Source organism: Phascolarctos cinereus, unplaced genomic scaffold (genome assembly GCF_003287225.1).
Source record: "Phascolarctos cinereus isolate Bilbo 61053 unplaced genomic scaffold, phaCin_HiC Scaffold_3;HRSCAF=262, whole genome shotgun sequence".
Classification (NCBI taxonomy): Eukaryota; Metazoa; Chordata; class Mammalia; order Diprotodontia; family Phascolarctidae; genus Phascolarctos; species Phascolarctos cinereus.
In genome coordinates, this window is record NW_027555736.1 from 114,611,484 (window position 1) to 114,628,316 (window position 16,833).

Sequence of the window (16,833 nt, forward strand, 5' to 3'; positions counted from 1 at the left end):
CTGGGACTCCTCCTTCTTCTCCACTTTAATCAGTAGAGCTTTTGTCCTCTAGTGTTCCCTTAGGTATGGATCTTGATTAAAGTAAATTGAATCCAAGAGTAAATGAGTTTGAACACAGCCCTCACCAACCCCAGACCGTTTTTTTTTAAGGGAATCTTAACTGATTCAAATGCATCTCTACTTGGTTAAAGATATTGGGGATCATACTAAGAGAGTAGATTGAAAGTCAATAAGAAACAAAAAGTTTGGAAGATAAAATGATGAATTTATTATATATTTTAAAAGAAAAGCAAGCTATCCAAAATATAGCCACTACTTCATGTAAAATCTTTTTCACTTCTACTATGGCTGTAGAAATACTTATCTTTTGAATTATTAAATTCAAAGTTTTAACTAAAGATATTAGGGGTGAGTAAGGGAACATTTTTGAGCAGAGAGCTTTCCTGGGAACCTCATCTATGCTTAATCACCACAACATTCTCTATAGTAGCCCCCTTCCAGAAGCATTGCTGTTCCTGTGTCAGAGAACAAAATGCAAAGGAAGGAAGGAAGGAAGGAAGGAAGGAAGGAAGGAAGGAAGGAAGGAAGGAAGGAAGGAAGGAAGGAAGGAAGGAAGGAAGGAAGGAAGGAAGGAAGGAAGGAAGGAAGGAAGGAAGGAAGGAAGCTTTTAATAAGTACCTACCATGTACCTACAACTCTGCTAAGTTCTTTGTAAATATCATCTCCTTGAATCCTCACAATAAGCTTGTGAGGTAGGTGCTTGTATTATCATTATTTTACCTTAGAGAAAATTGGGGCAAACAGAGGTTAAGTGAATTGCCCAGGGTTACACAGCTAGTAAGTGTCTTAGAATGGATTTGAACTCAATTCCCACACTATTTTTTCCACTTCACTTGCACCCCTTCACCTTTAAAAGCTCATAAAAGCTCATAGAAAATTTGGTATGCATGGGAAAGAGCAAAGTTTGGCACATTCAAGTATAATTCAGTAATCTGATCTGACAAGCATGTATCAACACCTCCCATGTGTCAGGCAATGTAACTAGACCAAGAGTGGGGAGTCTGCATCCTCGAGGCCACATGCGGCCCTCAAGTGCAGGCTTTTGACTAAAACCAAACTTCACATGTGACCTCAAGGCTGCAGGTTCTCTACCCCTGTACTAGACCCTGGAGATACAAAGACCAAAAAAAAAAAAAAGGTCAGAGTTCTAGCCTTCAGAGAGCTTCCCTTCTTCCAGGCTATCTGAAGCTCTGAGTCTGGCATACAGCCAGCCACACATAGCTTAGACCAGATAATCCCTCTTCGGCTTCTGAGAAAGTAGGCAACTGAATTTAACTCAGCAAAAATTGATTAAGAATCTGACAGCTTTAAGGTCAACACTCTGCTTTCTTAGCTTATTAATTCCATCACAAACATAAGGAGTATAGGGGCCTCCTTTAACTATATTTGTCCATCTTTTCCATCCTAATGTGCTCCTTGAAGCCAAAGGCTGCGTCTGCTCTCTAATACATCCCAAGAATCAAATACACTTTTAAAGGTAACATATTGCAGTGAAAAGATATGAGACTGATAGGAGAATGGACTTCTAGTCTCAGTTTACTGGCTGTGCAACCTTGGGTAAATTACCTTCCCTCTCTGGGTCTCACTTTCCTTATCCCTAAAATTAAGGTAGGTGGGCTAGGCTATCTCAAAAGTCTCTTCCAGCTCTGAGATTCTATGGCTATCTGTAAGAGCCTGATAAATAGAGACCTACTGACTTAGGGGATGGTCAGGAAGGGAAAGAAAGGGATGGCACCTATGCTCATCCTATTGTCCCTTTTCCTGGTTTCTGGTGGCCATATTGTTTAAAGTAAATAATATCATGCCCTTGGAACTGACCTTCTTACCTTTGCTGTGGCTTAGTAAAAAGCAGGCTATTATTTTCACATGTAGCCAAAGAAGAAATTTGTTTCCTGGATCATGCATAGTTGTTACAAGGGTTTGGATTTGTCTTTTTAAAGTGTTTTTTTTTTTGGAGGGGGAGTGTGGAATGAGAGGTAGAGGGGGATCAAGATAGGCTAGCCAGGAAAAAAGAGAAAGATAAAAAGTAAAAAAGGTTATTGAAGGGTTTTTTTTTAATCAATAAAAGGAAGGCCAGAAAGAATCACAGACAAGTAGGGCAGCTTTGATAATTACTTGTTGGATATATTGTGTATTTTAAGAGAAAATTAATCTGTATATAATAGGGATTAACAGTTTTATTTACAATCTTCTTTTTCTGTTCTACTATGTATAAGAAAATGCTTGGTTTTTTGGTATTTAAAATTAATTTATTTGAATACAGAATTAAAAAATAATAATTTAGAAATAAATAAAATAGAAAGCTGAGTACATGTAGAGAAAGAAAATCTGGATTCTAGGTCCTGGTCAACCATTTCTATTACCTGTTTAACCTTGGGGGAAAAAAATCATTAATCTCTCAGCTTCATTTTTTTTCCATTTTCAATAAAGGAATACAACACCTATTCTGCCTACTTCAGAGTTATTAGAAGGATCAGATGGGATTCTATATGTGAAAATACTCTGAAAGCTGTATTCTCAAAAAAATTGGGATTACTATCATTTTTTTAAAAATTGAGATAGGTATTGGTCCTATGATTTCATTGTTACAAGGAAATTCCAGATGAGGAAATGCCCTCTACCAATGTAGATTGGAAATTTCTCTGCAATTTACAGTCTTAAAGACTTGTCTAGAGCACTGAGAAGCTTAGGAATTTGCCCAAGGTAACACAGCCAGTATGTATCTCAAGGACTTGAACCCAGGTCCTGCAGAACTCTAAGATCAGTTCTCTGTTGGTTACCTAATATATCAAATTTTCAGGCAAAAAGAATAAAAAAAGGAAGACTGTATTCAATGCTCTCTGCTAATATGAAGTTTTTATGAAAAAATAAACTTGAGGTTGACACTGGTAGCCATGTGGGGTGGAGTGTTTATGACTCCTTTTCTGATCGTATTTTGCAGAATGGCAAAGAATTCCAGAATGAGCCTTGCAAGTGCCTCCAATGAAAACTACACCTTTTGCTGGCGGGTGTTTTGTGCTTGGGATTATCTCATAGGAAACCCAGAGGCAGCGGAGAGCAAGGCTGCTGCCATTGTGAATAGCATCAGGGTAAGCAACGTGACTGCTGAACCAAGATGGGGCTGGGGAATAGAGAGTTCCCCTGGGAATGTATTTGCTTTTGGGAAGTTATCTAGCAAATTTATTTGGAACATTTAAGTCTCATTTAAAAAATGAACCCCATCCCATCTCTTCCCCACCCCAAAACATACACTAGAAGAATGTTAGCCTAACCTTTCCATTTCTTAGCATCTAATTAACATCTTCTTTATCTTAATTAATGAAATTAACATTATAATTTTTATGTTATTGATAGTCTTAGCATCTTCCATTTCAGAAAGTATTAGGATCATAGGATCAAAGAATGATAGGAGAAGTTTAGAATTATAAGGCATTTCAGAAGTGATCTGATCCAATCAACTTATTTTACAGATAAGGAAACTGAGCTCCAGGGAAGTTAAGTGACTTGTCTAAGACTACATGTGAAATAATCTTGAAAGGATTCAAGCTTTCTTATGCCATAGGCCAATGCTCATTCCAACAAAACACGCTGAACCTTCCCTTACTTCTAGTCATATTGCCCAACTAATGATTAGGTTATTATTAGGAATATTTGTATTGCTCAGTTTATAGATTATTACCAACTAATGTTGACAACCATATGAAGTTTTTTTAAGTAAATTCTATTCAACAAATGTTTAAGTGCCTCCTATTTGTTAGGCCTGTGGGAATAAAAAACAAAAGTGAAATGGCACCTCGTTTCAAGCATACATTCTACTATAGTGAAGCTTATATTCTACTATAGGGATACAACATATACACAGATTAATAAACAAAGGTAATTAGAAGAGGAAAACACACTATTGGATGGGGGGGAATTCAAAGAAGGTTTCAGGAGGAGGTTCAAAAAGCTCACAAAAACTGAGTCATGATGGAAGATTAAGATTATGGAAGGAAAAGGTAAGGAGGAAATGCATTCCAGCAATATAAGAGACTGTGGGATCCGAAAGAACAGGTGGCTTACAGTTGCACCTCTCTTGTCCAAAGGCCATTTGCCTGGCAACCTTAACTAATCAGAATATAGCTAAAAACCTGGAAATATGCAAAAAGAACTAGTTAAAGATGCCACAGTATGCTCTAAAATCCAAGCACTTTTCAAATAGGATAACCCCTCAAGACCTTACACAGAACCTTTTAACTTTTATTTTATACATAGTTCTATCAAGGATACTTATCTGAGTAGTTTAGCTTATAGGAACTAAGGATATTTAGCTTAGAGAAGAGAAAGGGGAATATTTTCATCTTCAAAAATTTCAAAACTGAGTGAAAAAGGGGAAGAGAATTTCAATTTGCATTATTTGACAGAACTGGGAATAATGGTTAGAAGATACAAAAACGGAAATTTAAGCTTACTATGGGGAAATCGCTTATCATTATAGCTATCCAAAATTAGAATGGGCTGTCTCTGGGATTCCTAGCGTAGGATTCCCCTAAATAGAAGTTTGAAAGTTAAGGTTGAATAAACACTCATTTGGGTGTGTTGTAGGGCATTCTTGTTCATGTATAAAGGGGACTAGATGGGCCCCAAAATGTCTTCCACCTCTGAAAGTCTGTGATCTGATTGCTAGGCCCCATTAGATGAGAACCAGAAAGCTACAAAGGAAAGGGGACAGGATACAGCTCAAAACAGGAATGTTGACAGCTGAAATGACAGCTAACAACCTGACAGGGAAGGAAGAAACATATACACTGTAAAATGCAGGATGGGGAGGGGCTAGACAAGAATTCAAATGGCATAGAAGTCTAGGGTCTTTTCACGTAAGGTCGTGCAGCCCATAGATTTCCTTATACCCCCAGGGCATTCCTGTATTTTAGCAAAAGGAAATAATAGACCTTTAACCCTGAGACCTTCATTCTTATATGTGTATAACCTCAGAACCAATAACCTACTTAGAGAAATAGGGTTTGTAATAAAAAAAGAAATCTTATTATCAATAATTAGATTCATTTTATTATATAATGCTATTTTAATGTTTTCTTGAAGGAGGCTATCTTGGAGGAACAAGAGAAGAAGAAAAGCAAAAATTTGTATGTATTAAAACTGTACTTTTGTAGTCACCCAACCTACTCATGAATTTCCTATTTATTTTATTTTTTTCAAATCAGTAGCTCATCTGTACCTTATTTCCATAGGCATTCTTACCAATTTTCTTTTTATTCTGCGTTGCTATCATCCTTTTATGTTATGGTATTGAATAGGTTTATAATTTACCTAATATGGAATTCAGATAGATTCCATATCTTTCCATACTTCACATACAGTCCATGGAAGTATGTCCCAAAATTTCAGGGAATAATATAAACTTCTGAAGAAGTTTGAAGGAATCAGTTCTTTGCTATTTTACTTGAGGAATGCATCCTATAGCTTTTTCTCAGCACAGTAGGTGACATTCAGGCATCAAATGAGCAGATATTTGATTTATATTTATGAAAATTCTCATCTTTCTTCAGAAACAAATCCTTTTCTTCAGGATCATAAGGCCCATAATTGAGCCATCTTCTATTTCAACTCAATCCAGGCCTTTACAGGCTTTCCTGGGCTATTTCTTTTGGTATGTGCCTATCAGATGCATACCAATATCATATGAATTATCAATGAAGCTCATTCCCTTGTTTCTTTCATTCTCCTGTTTCCTCTTTTGTGGCCCATGGAAATTTAAAATTAAGCCAGCACTGAGTGATGAAGTGTTAGAACTAATTAAACCTCTTAGAAGAGGACAAGGTCCAGGACAGGAAGATATACAGATGTTAGCTCCTATTATTGTGTTATTTAATAATAAATAAATGTCTATACTCTTTGATATTTCCAGAACACAGAAAGCTTGTCCTGAAAAAAAATAATAATAATACCTCAAATTTATCCACTGTTGTAGAGTTTAAAAAAAAATATTTGCCTTATAACAACCTTATGAGGTGATCACTAAAGGTATAATCATCTCCATTTTACAAATGAAGAAGCTCAGACTCAGTGAATTATTTGTTAACTAATCACAGAACCTCTAACTCTGAGTCAGGACTCAAAACTCCAAGCCCACTTTGTGTTTTCCTTCTCCTGTAACCCACTACGTTTTCTGAAGAGTTAGAGATAATCAAATAGATTTTCCTCAATACATGCTTTAAAATAAGTTATAAGAAAGGAGTTTTCCTTTCAGGGCGAAGGACCACCATTATGTAGCAGAAATATCTAGAGAAGGAATTAGCCGCATGACTCACTGGCTGCATGACTTTGCACAAGCTGTTTTACTTTTCTGAGCCTCTGTTTTCCCATGTGTTAAAAAAGGGTTTAACCTTTGAGTTTGCTCCCAGTTCTCATATCCATTGATTCTGTGAAATAGCAAATTCTCATGGCTTAGAAAGGTGAGTAAAGGGACTCCAATATAAGAAATGGTTTGTAACCTTTCATTCAAAGATTAGAAACAACATTGACTAAATTCTCCACATTTCTGGTACAAACAGGTTTTCATTGATTACTTTGGACACAGGTTCAAACACTAGATGAGCCATAGACGCTTCACATTTTTCCGTGTCTCCAGATACTCTTAACTCTGATATTTCACAAGCATATTCTGTTGCTTACTAGAGGGAAAAAGCAAAATGTGTGGCTGGTTTGATGCAAAGCCATCATCAGTACTAGGAAAAAGACTTTAAATGTATGCTATTTAAAACAAGGTCAATGTAGCAAAAAAGAACCCTAAACTTAGGGCTGGAAAATCTGAATTTGAATCATAAGTTCATAGGATCATAGATTTGAAGTGGAAGGGAATTAAGAAACTTTCTAATCTGATTCTGTCATTTTACAAATGAGAACATGAGGCCCAGAGAAGTGAGGTGCTTTTCCCAAGGTTACTCAGCAGGGAAGCAAAGGCAGGATTTGAACTCAGGTCCTTTTACTCTATCAGGTGATGACTGGTAGGTGGATTCTTTCTGTTTCCATTTTGCCTTCCTGTTCTAAGAAACCTGGGCAGTTTTAAGAATTTTAAAAACACTTCTTGGTCATAGCATTCAGATAATCCAATGAGTCTTAAATTTTTTTTATCCTCAATCTATTTTTCAGATCAACTGTTTGTACAATGAGATAGCTTATACTTTTTTTCAGTCTTTTGATTTTGTTTTAAAATTTCTTGTTGCCTCATGGAGTCACTGGCATGAATTTGGTCCATTCGAATAGTTAGGGGGTTTGTTGCTTGGGCCAAGTTTTGTAACTTTGTGCCGAGCTATTGCTATTCTTTCCATAACTCTCATTTCTTTTCTTTTATTTTTAATTTATGGAATAAAATAAGCATTTCCATAACATAATACAATAAAAAAAATGATTGCACATGAAACTGCACATCTACTATGCACAACTCCAAATATACAACAAAATTATCATGTAAATTTCTTTTTTTTTCTTCCCTTCCCCCCACCTCCACCCAAGAGATGGCTACCATTAGGCACAAATAGGAGTGTGTGTATGTAAAATTATCCTACATATACTTCAGTTCTTTCTCTGGATGCAGGTAGCATCTTTATATGCCCTTATAATTAATTTGGGTACTCACAATAGTCAAAATAGCTTATCCACTCATATTTTCCCCCTCAGGTGATCTCATGTCACATACAAAAACTTTTTTTAACTCTTGCTGTATCTCCTCCAGAAATTCTAATAGTTTGTGCCTATGTTGTGCCTATGAGGCAATGCTTATAGATATTTTGGAGTTATTCTCTTCTTCTGAGTTTGTGTCTTGAGCATCCCTGCCACCATGCTGGTTGATAATAGTGGGGTTCTTTTTAAAAAAAAATGTTATTCTTCCAGCCTACTTGCTCGCTTCAGACAATGTTAGGGCTGGGTTCTACCACACTTCTGGAGAGAAATTCAGGGCTGATTCCATTGATCCTTTCGTGGGGTAATATAGATGATGTTATTCCTCAATCTCAGGGATAGGCTAGGGACCTGCAAGCTTTCAGTACACTCAAAGTGGTCTGATAAATGGAAAAATCTGATTGTTGCCCTTCTGGTCTGAGCTCTGCAAGTTCCTGACCTGGCTTTAGGTCAGAGCAAAAGTAGACTGCTGCTGGACTCAGCCCATGTAAACCAGCTAGAAAGCTCTGAACTTTCTTTTTTCTTCATATGCAGCTCAGGGCCTCCTACCTGGGAATAACACTCTCCTGTGCAGGTCCCCTTTTTAGCAAATCCTGGATCCACCCCTGAAACTGGTTAGGATGTTTCAAACCTACCAGTTCACACCTGTCCTCATTGTAGTGCCCCAGCATGTATCTGATGGTACCCAGTATGAGTCTAGGACCTGCTCTTATCCTGAGCACTGGAGCACTGCACACATGGCATGCTCCTGGTCAACCTTGGTATCTACAGAACCTCCTCTCAGTCTTCCTTTATCAAACTGGGATGGACAAATGATTCTCTGTGACTTTTTCTGGATTTCCTCATCAGGATTTGGTCTGGTGCATTTTGTAGATCTGTTTGAAGAAGTTTGTGGAGCAGAGCTTACCATATTATGCTTCTTACCATTCTTCCACCTTGGCTCTGCTTCTTTCCTTTAACTAAACTTTGAATAAACTTACCACCTCATCATGCTGCCTCACCAGCTCTGCTACTTATTACTGTGGAACCTTGTCTCTTAATATTTCTAAATCTATTTCTTCATTCATACAATGGAGATAAAAATATCTACATCACCAACCATACAAGGGTTTTGTGAGAATCTCATGAAAAAACATAAAGAAAACACTTGAAATATAAAGCACTCCTGAAATCTAAGATATTATTATTAGCTTTGTGTATCAAGGGTAGCACATTAGTGTCAGTATGTATACCCCCAAAAGAAGCATAATTCATGATGAGAGTGAAGAAGAACCAATGTACCCATCCATATATCCTATACAGAAGTCTCCATCACCACATAGTAGTGAGGAAAACAAAGGAAGGCAAAAGGGAGGTTTGTTGGTAGCTTTTGTGAACATGTCTATCTATACTTAATATTCTTCAAGAAATAAGTAACTGTTCAAACTGCCAATTACTATTCCAAACAGAGAATCTAATTTGCAGTAAACATGTTTTATGACTTAAAGTACACTATGTGATAACTGCCCTTCCAAAGAGAGTCCTGTGACCCTTTTCTATCTTTTTTTTTTCCAGGGCAGTGACTATATGTCTCCGTGTCATTGCAAACATCCTAGTGCTCCTCTCACTTGCTGGAAGCATTTATCTCATCTACTTTGTGGTGGATCGGTCCCAGAAGTTGGAGCGGACCAAAGAAGAACTGACCCTTTGGGAAAAGAATGAGGTTTTGCATATTAGCTCAGTTTGAACAAGAGTGCCTTTGAGAAGGCTCATTCCAGTTTTCCTATTGAAAGTACTGATTTGCAGTCATTGCAGCTGTGTTACTTTTTTTTTTCAAGTACAGTCAGGAATAGCCCTAAGAATTTATCCTAATCCCACCCTACCCAAGAGTTTCTTATTATACCTACTCTCTAAAGCTTAGAATGCAAGGGATGTAATCCAGAAACCACCCATTTCAAGTCTTAATAGGATACTTTTATTCTTCTCAACCACAGAAAGCTTTGGAAATGCTAGTTCAAGTTGACCCTCTTCTACTTCTCATATCCTTAGGACAAATGCCACCTTAGCTCCAAAGATCACCTATTGACCTACAGGGATTTAAAAAGCAGAAGGATTTTTACTTTACAGATGTGTTTTGTAGGAATGACAATTTAAAAATAATCAAGTTCTGAGGGAACTAAAAACTCAGGTCCCTTCCAACTCTAACATTTGAGAATCACACAGTATAAAAATGGCAAAAATTCTAGGAATGGTATAATAGTCACAGTCCTCCCACTGAATGGCTTTTTCAAAGTGAGTTATAATATGGAGTCAAGGTTAAAAAGGATTTGGAGAGACAATTTAGTTAGTCTAATCTGTCAAGACTACGTTGAGACCAAGCCACTTAAGTGAATATCTATCCATAGTTTTTTCTGTGACATTAAAAATAAATTTCATTATTTCCCTGGGTAACAATCTCTTTATCAGAAAACTCACAACTCAAACTTAAATATATTTGAAATCTTTCTCCCTTTTCTCTTCTCAGTGAAGATGGTCAACCAAGATTATAATTGTTTGAAAAATGAACCAAACATAGTTTAAATGATTATTGAACTATCTTTATCTTTTTCCCTTGGTCTTATCTTTTATCCAAGTTGAGGAAAATGGGGACAGGATGAGTAGATTACTGAAAAGGACAATGAAGTTGATTATTCAATTCGGCATACATTTTTAAAGCACCTACTATTTTCAGAGCATTGTTCTCTATGGTTGGGGAGATTCAAAGACTAAGATGCAGTTCCTGGCATCATAGAACTTATGGTCTACAAGGGGTATAATATGTGTACATATAACAAGTGCATAAAAAGGTTATAGATTAGATACTATATGAGATTCCAGGAGAAATAGTCTTAATGAGTGGGAAGGCAGAAGGAAGATCAGAGGAGGCTTCATGCAGAAGTTGATGTTTGAATTGGGCTTTAAGAATAGATAAGAACTCAAGAGGTAAAGATGAATGAGATTTAACTTGTTGGCATAGGTATAGGGATCAAAGTGAGCAAAGACATAGAGGTAGGAAATGGGAGCACCAGCTACTGGGTACAGGAAGTAGTTTAATTTGACTAGAGCAGAGAGTATATGGGGGGGGAATACCATGAGATAATACTGAAAAGGTAGGTGACGCCAGGCTGGCCTTGCATTCCAGGTTAAGGAATTTGAGCTTTGTTTAGTAGATAATAGGCAGTCATCTCAGAGTTTGAGAAGAGGAGTAACATGTCCAAATCTATGCATAAGTAAAACTTCTTGATAGCAATAGGTTTGGAGAGGCCAGAAAGTTCATGAGGGAAGATTAATTAGGATGCTACTGTAATAGTCCATTTGGGTGGTTACATGTATCTTTACTACAGTAGCAGTAGTGGGCATAAAGAGAGGGGGTCAGATGGGACAGTTACCATAGAGATAGAATCAATGGAATTTGTTCTAAATCCTATTATATATAAATTACTTGAGAGAGAAAGAGAGGAAGGGAGGGAAGGAGAAAAGAGGAGAAAGAGAGACAGAGAAAATGTAACACCGAGTCTTCAAACATGGGAAAACTAAATGAATAAGTAAATGGCAATGGCATAGACAGAAATATTTGAAGGACTGTCACATAAAAAAGATGTTAGAAATGTTCTGCTTAGACCTTCAGGGCAGAGCTAGGAGCAATGAATGGGTAAAGCTCCTGGGAGGCTCATTCTAGCACATTATAAGGAAATACTTCCTAACAATTAGCTATGTCCAGAAGTGGATTGGGTTACCTCAGGAGAAATAGTTTTCACTTCACTGGAGATCATCAAGCAAAGGCTGGATGACCACTTGTTAGAGACACACAGTAGCTACTTAATAAACACTATGGACTGTTGTAGAGGAGAATTCCTGTTTAAATATAGATGACCTTTGAGATTCCTTTCAACTCAGAGATTTCATAATTCTGCATGATATCAAAAGGACAAGGAAGCTCATTTGAGGACGGGCTGAGTTTGAGCTGCCAGTGAAATATCCAAGTGTTATCCAGGTACTAGGCATCACGAGAGACAGCTCTATCTGTCATCAATATCAGCAATATTGATATGGGCTGCATTTCTGCCCCAACAAGCCCCTCTCTGCCAGAACCAGATTAATACGTAATTGGGAGATATTTAACACAATAAGTAAAAATACAATAGAACACAGATAATATAATACATGTAGTTTATGTAGCCATAAGGATCCTTACGTATGGTTTAGTGGCTCCTTTATATTTGAGTTTGACAACACTGGGCTCAATGATCTCTGAAGTCTTTTCCAGCTCTAGATATATAAATCTGAGTTTTCCCCAGATACTCAGTCTGAGAAGCATTGGGAGGTATAGTCATATAAAATGAAGATCAATTCTCCCATCATCCAAGTACATGTATTATTACCATTATTTTAATAGCTTTCTACATCAAATAATCAAGAACCGCTTACTATGTCAGGAATCATATGGTATTCTGAATCACTGACATCATTTGTTCACTATGTATCATAATATACAAAGTACTCTATGACCCCTGACGTCAAAAATTGTAATTAATGTAGAAATTTAAGATGATTTCAAACTTCTAAGTCTGAACTTTCCTTCCTCTGTAGGTCAGTGTGGTAGTTTCCCTGATAACTATGATAGCTCCTTCTGCCTTTGAACTTGTGGCTGCATTAGAGATGTACCACCCACGAACTACATTGCGATTCCAGCTCGCAAGGTACAGTAGTCACTTTCTGTATTGCCAGTATATGTAGTAACCCTTCCACAAGAACTAAAATGCAGCAAGTTTGTAAATCCCTTGTGGAAGTTCTTTCCTCCAGGCTTAGCATGGAGAACCTGGCACAACTATGCTTGGTCCCTAATAAATGTGAAATGAAGCTGACATTATCTGTTCTGGTCTCCTTTAACTCCAAAGTTCTTCTTTGGTGATAATACAAATAATGGAAGAGACGCAGCTACTTTCTGTGGAGGTGAAGTTGAATCAATTATAGCATCACCAAAAAAGTGGACAGAAGGGACCTTAGAGATTATTTAACTTGACTCCACATTTTGCCAATAAGAAACTGAGGTCCATGAAGGTTAGGTGACTTCCCCAAGGTATCACCGTGAGTGACTAGAGAGCTGGTACCTAATCTGTTTTCCTTTTGACTATACGATCATCCTCTCTTGATCTGAGAGAGGGAATTCCTTTATTTGTGCCTACCTTCCTAGGAGGCATTAAGAAGAATTTAATTTGTTATCTCATTTGTCCCCTCAATAATCACATTAGGTCAATCGGTACCATTGTTCTTGTTTCACAATAAGGAAAAAAACTTAATGACTTGTTTTTCTCCTTCTCTACTAGAATGTACTCCTTCAGGTGAGGGCTTATGCTTTCTTTATCTTTGTGACTCCTCCCCTCCTCACAGTGCCTAACAACTTGTCTTATATTTAGCAGGTCGTAAGGGGAAGGGAAGGGAGTTTCTGTTTAAAGCACACACACTGGTTTGTGCTACTGTCTAAGTCTATTTCTCTTCTCACATCTGATCACATACTCACCTGAAAAAAGGAACAAAAGGTGGCATTATGTATCTAAGGAGGGAAAGGATATAACCTGCACTCTGAAGTTGGTTTAAGATACCTGATCTAGTCTAATCCCCACATTTTTGCAAAGAAATAAACAACTGCAGAGAACTATAGTTATTTGTTCAAGGTCACACAGATAGTGTGGCAAAACCAGGACTAGATTCCCAGAAGCCCGACTCTCAATACTTCCCAATATACTAGATTGATTATAATTTCTGCAATACAGACCCATCAACTAAATGCATGATGGCTAATTCTTGACTGTATATTTGTTACTTTCAGGGTTCTTGTATTATATCTAGGAAACCTGTACAGCTTAATTATTGCACTTCTGGACAAAGTGAACAGCATGAGTATCGCTGTAAGTATTCCAACATGTTCTAACAGCATCTTCAGATACACAGAGAAAAGACTGCTACTTGCATGTGCTGAAGGATATATACCTGCTACATAAGAGCCACATAATCCAGAAAAGGAAGGAAGGAAGGAAGGAAGGAAGAAAGGAAGGAAGAAAGGAAGGAAGGAAGGAAGGAAGGAAGGAAGGAAGGAAGGAAGGAAGGAAGGAAGGAAGGAAGGAAGGAAGGAAGAAAGGAAGGAAGGAAGGAAGGAAGAAAAGCACCTTCACAAAGAATATATATCTCAAACATAAGTTGCTCTAACATTGATACAGCAGAGGGTGATTGATCACTTTATGCCTATGTTCTTCAATAGCACCATAGAACATCTGGAAGTCAGAGCTGTGGTGAATGTGGTGAATATGGTGAATTGGGTCAGTCATCCTAGCTTCCAAACTCGGGGCCCCTGACAATTGTTCACTAAGTCTAAAAGCCAATAAGTAGTGGAGAAAGGAATGATATTTTTTTAAAGACCTTGAAACAGGGTAGAAGGAATACCTAGAGATAATGAAATCATAGGTCTGATCCAAATCTCTCTCTCTCTCTCTCCCTCCCTCTCTCTTTTTCTCTTTCTCTCTCTCTCCCCCTCCCTCATTATATGTACACATATAAATACATATGCATACGTGTCTGTGCATATAAAGATATATATACCCACATATAAATATCTGTATTTTTAAGATGCTTATCTATTTATCTATCTGTCACCAGACCTGTGATTTCATTGGTGTAAGAAACTCACAGAAGCACAGAACTTGAAAATTAGAAGGAACCCTAGTGACCATCTAATCTAACCCATACACAAAATTAATCCCAACTACAACATACATGACAAATGGTCATCCAGCCTCTGCCTGAAGACGTTCAAGGAGCAAGAACCCACCAATTCTCTAGGCAGACCATTATACTTTGAACAGCTCTAATTTTTAGGAAATGTTTCCTGACATCAAACCCAAATTTGCAACTTTGCAGCTTCAAGTGATTGTCCCTGGTTCAACTCTCTGAAGCCAAATGGAACAACTTTAGGGACTGTTTCATGAGACAACCCTTCAGATACTTGGAGAGAGCTATGATACACCTCCCCCCTACCCAGTCTTCTCTTTTCCAGACTAAACTATAAGCACTAGAATGAAAACTAAATCACAGGTCTCCAATAACTATTTTTGGCCAAAATGAGTAAGGTTTTTCATTCTATAGCCAAATGAGGTCATTTGTTGAAGGAAAGACATCCCTGGGAACAGAATTTCATTGACACAGGTGTGTGCAACCTCTGTTTTCCTTCCTGCAGGAAGATGAAGCTAAAAATAATGCAAGCAATTGGGTAGATTCTCCTCATTTCCTACCCACAAGAGCCCTTCCTGAGGAAGGGAAATGGTCCTCAACTATTCCTGGTATCCAAGTGAAACAAAACAGCACAATTCAGAATTACCTGGTACCCACTAGCATTACTAATAAGACACCTTCCTACAACTACAATGTGCAGAATCAGCAAGACCAGTGCTGGGAAACATATGTTGGACAGGTAATCAAGCTTCAACAAATCAGTATGTTTATTACCTATGAGGGAAATAGTCTGTGATGACTGACTCCTGAGAAGCAAGTTAATGTAGAATATGGAGGCTATGAGTCTGAGAAATGCTCAGAGAAATTAATTCGGCCTGTGTCTTTATGGGTTCAATTTACATCATTGTGGAGCCAAGGATGCTACCCATGAAGTGTGGTTGGAGAACAAGGAAGAGGCTTATGGCTTCTGCTTTCTGGGGCAAGAGAAAGAGAAAGGGGAATTCCAGCATGCCAAGAGTGAGAGGGAAAAAAGGCAAGGGGAGGAGGGGTGTAATGTGAGCTTTAGGCAAGCAGATTTTAAGGACTGGGAGAAAGAGGAGTCTTGAAAGGGGGTTAGGGAGGGAATTAAAAGAAAATAAGTCCTAGACCTCAATATATTTGCATGTGGCATAAGGACTAACTCATAGACCAATAAAATGCTATCATTTTTCTTTTTTTTAAATTTTATCCTACTGTTGTACATTATAGAGAGGCAGTACAGCTTAGTGGAGAGGGTACTGAGGCTATAATCAAGGTGAACTCAATTCAAATCTTACCAGATGGGTTGCAATATGCTCCATGGACAAGGAGCCCTGCCAATGTAATTCATTTTAGTATATACCCCTTTTAAGTGAAAGCCTGGGAAATGCTATGTGTCATGTTCTGGAAGCAAGAGGCCAATAAAAGTCACAGAGTTACCTTTAGATAACTAAACTTGAAGAACCCAGGAAAGAGAAGAAAACTGAAATCCTGAAAAAAGCAGCTTGCAAGCCAAAATCTCAGGGAACACACAAAGAGTGAAATTATGGACTTCATACCACACTGATAAAATTTTGGGGAAGAAAGAAGTATCACTACACGTCACTAGAAAGATGACTTAAAGGTGTCTAAACAGATTATATAGAAAGACACAGTTCCTTCTATGTAACCTAGAATAATCAAATCATAGATCTGGCAGGGACCTCAAAGGTCACCCAGTCTGACCCTGTCTGAAGTATAACTACCTTTGACCTTTAACTTATGATATTTCCATATTTTAATATTTCAAGAATCTGTGATTCCATTGATGTGGTTTTCCTTCCACCGAAGATGGCATTGCTAGTGCAATGTTGGAAAAATAACTCTTCTGTGCTTTAATAAATTCTGGCCTTTAGGTTTGGCTATAGCTAGAACACCCATCATTCTGCAGCCATCTACCGAACCTAGCTAAACTTGTTGGATGACGGATAAACATTCTCAAAATCTTTCCAGCTTAGTTAGCTCATTCAGGTCACAGTTTATTGGACAATTACCTAGCCATTAGAAATCTAGGGCCACCTCCACATCATGATAAGCATTAGAGGAGGACTGGTGGAGGTCTAAATATGTTTCCCTACATTCCATTTATCTTTAGATACCCATTCCTTTGTTTAGATCCACACATTTATTTCTCAGTATGCATTGGCTTTCTCCTGCCCATCAACATTATAAAATAATAAAAATAAGTAATGCTGGATGTATAAAGCAAATCTATAATGTAATAAGGATGATGTAATTAAAAATAGGCCAGAACATAAATATCCAACTGAGTGTTATCTTGTTCAAAGTAGT

General features: G+C 37.6%; 1 protein-coding gene across 1 annotated transcript in view; it reads left to right on the forward strand.

Moving 5' to 3' along the window:
* TMC3 (transmembrane channel like 3) overlaps positions 1 to 16,833 on the forward strand; it is a 78,834-nt gene that overhangs the window by 30,714 nt on the left and 31,287 nt on the right. Inside the window, 6 exon segments of the mRNA XM_078150620.1 lie at positions 3,002 to 3,149; positions 5,143 to 5,186; positions 9,295 to 9,442; positions 12,349 to 12,458; positions 13,589 to 13,667; positions 14,990 to 15,223. Coding sequence (XP_078006746.1) covers positions 3,002 to 3,149; positions 5,143 to 5,186; positions 9,295 to 9,442; positions 12,349 to 12,458; positions 13,589 to 13,667; positions 14,990 to 15,223 — 763 coding nt within the window.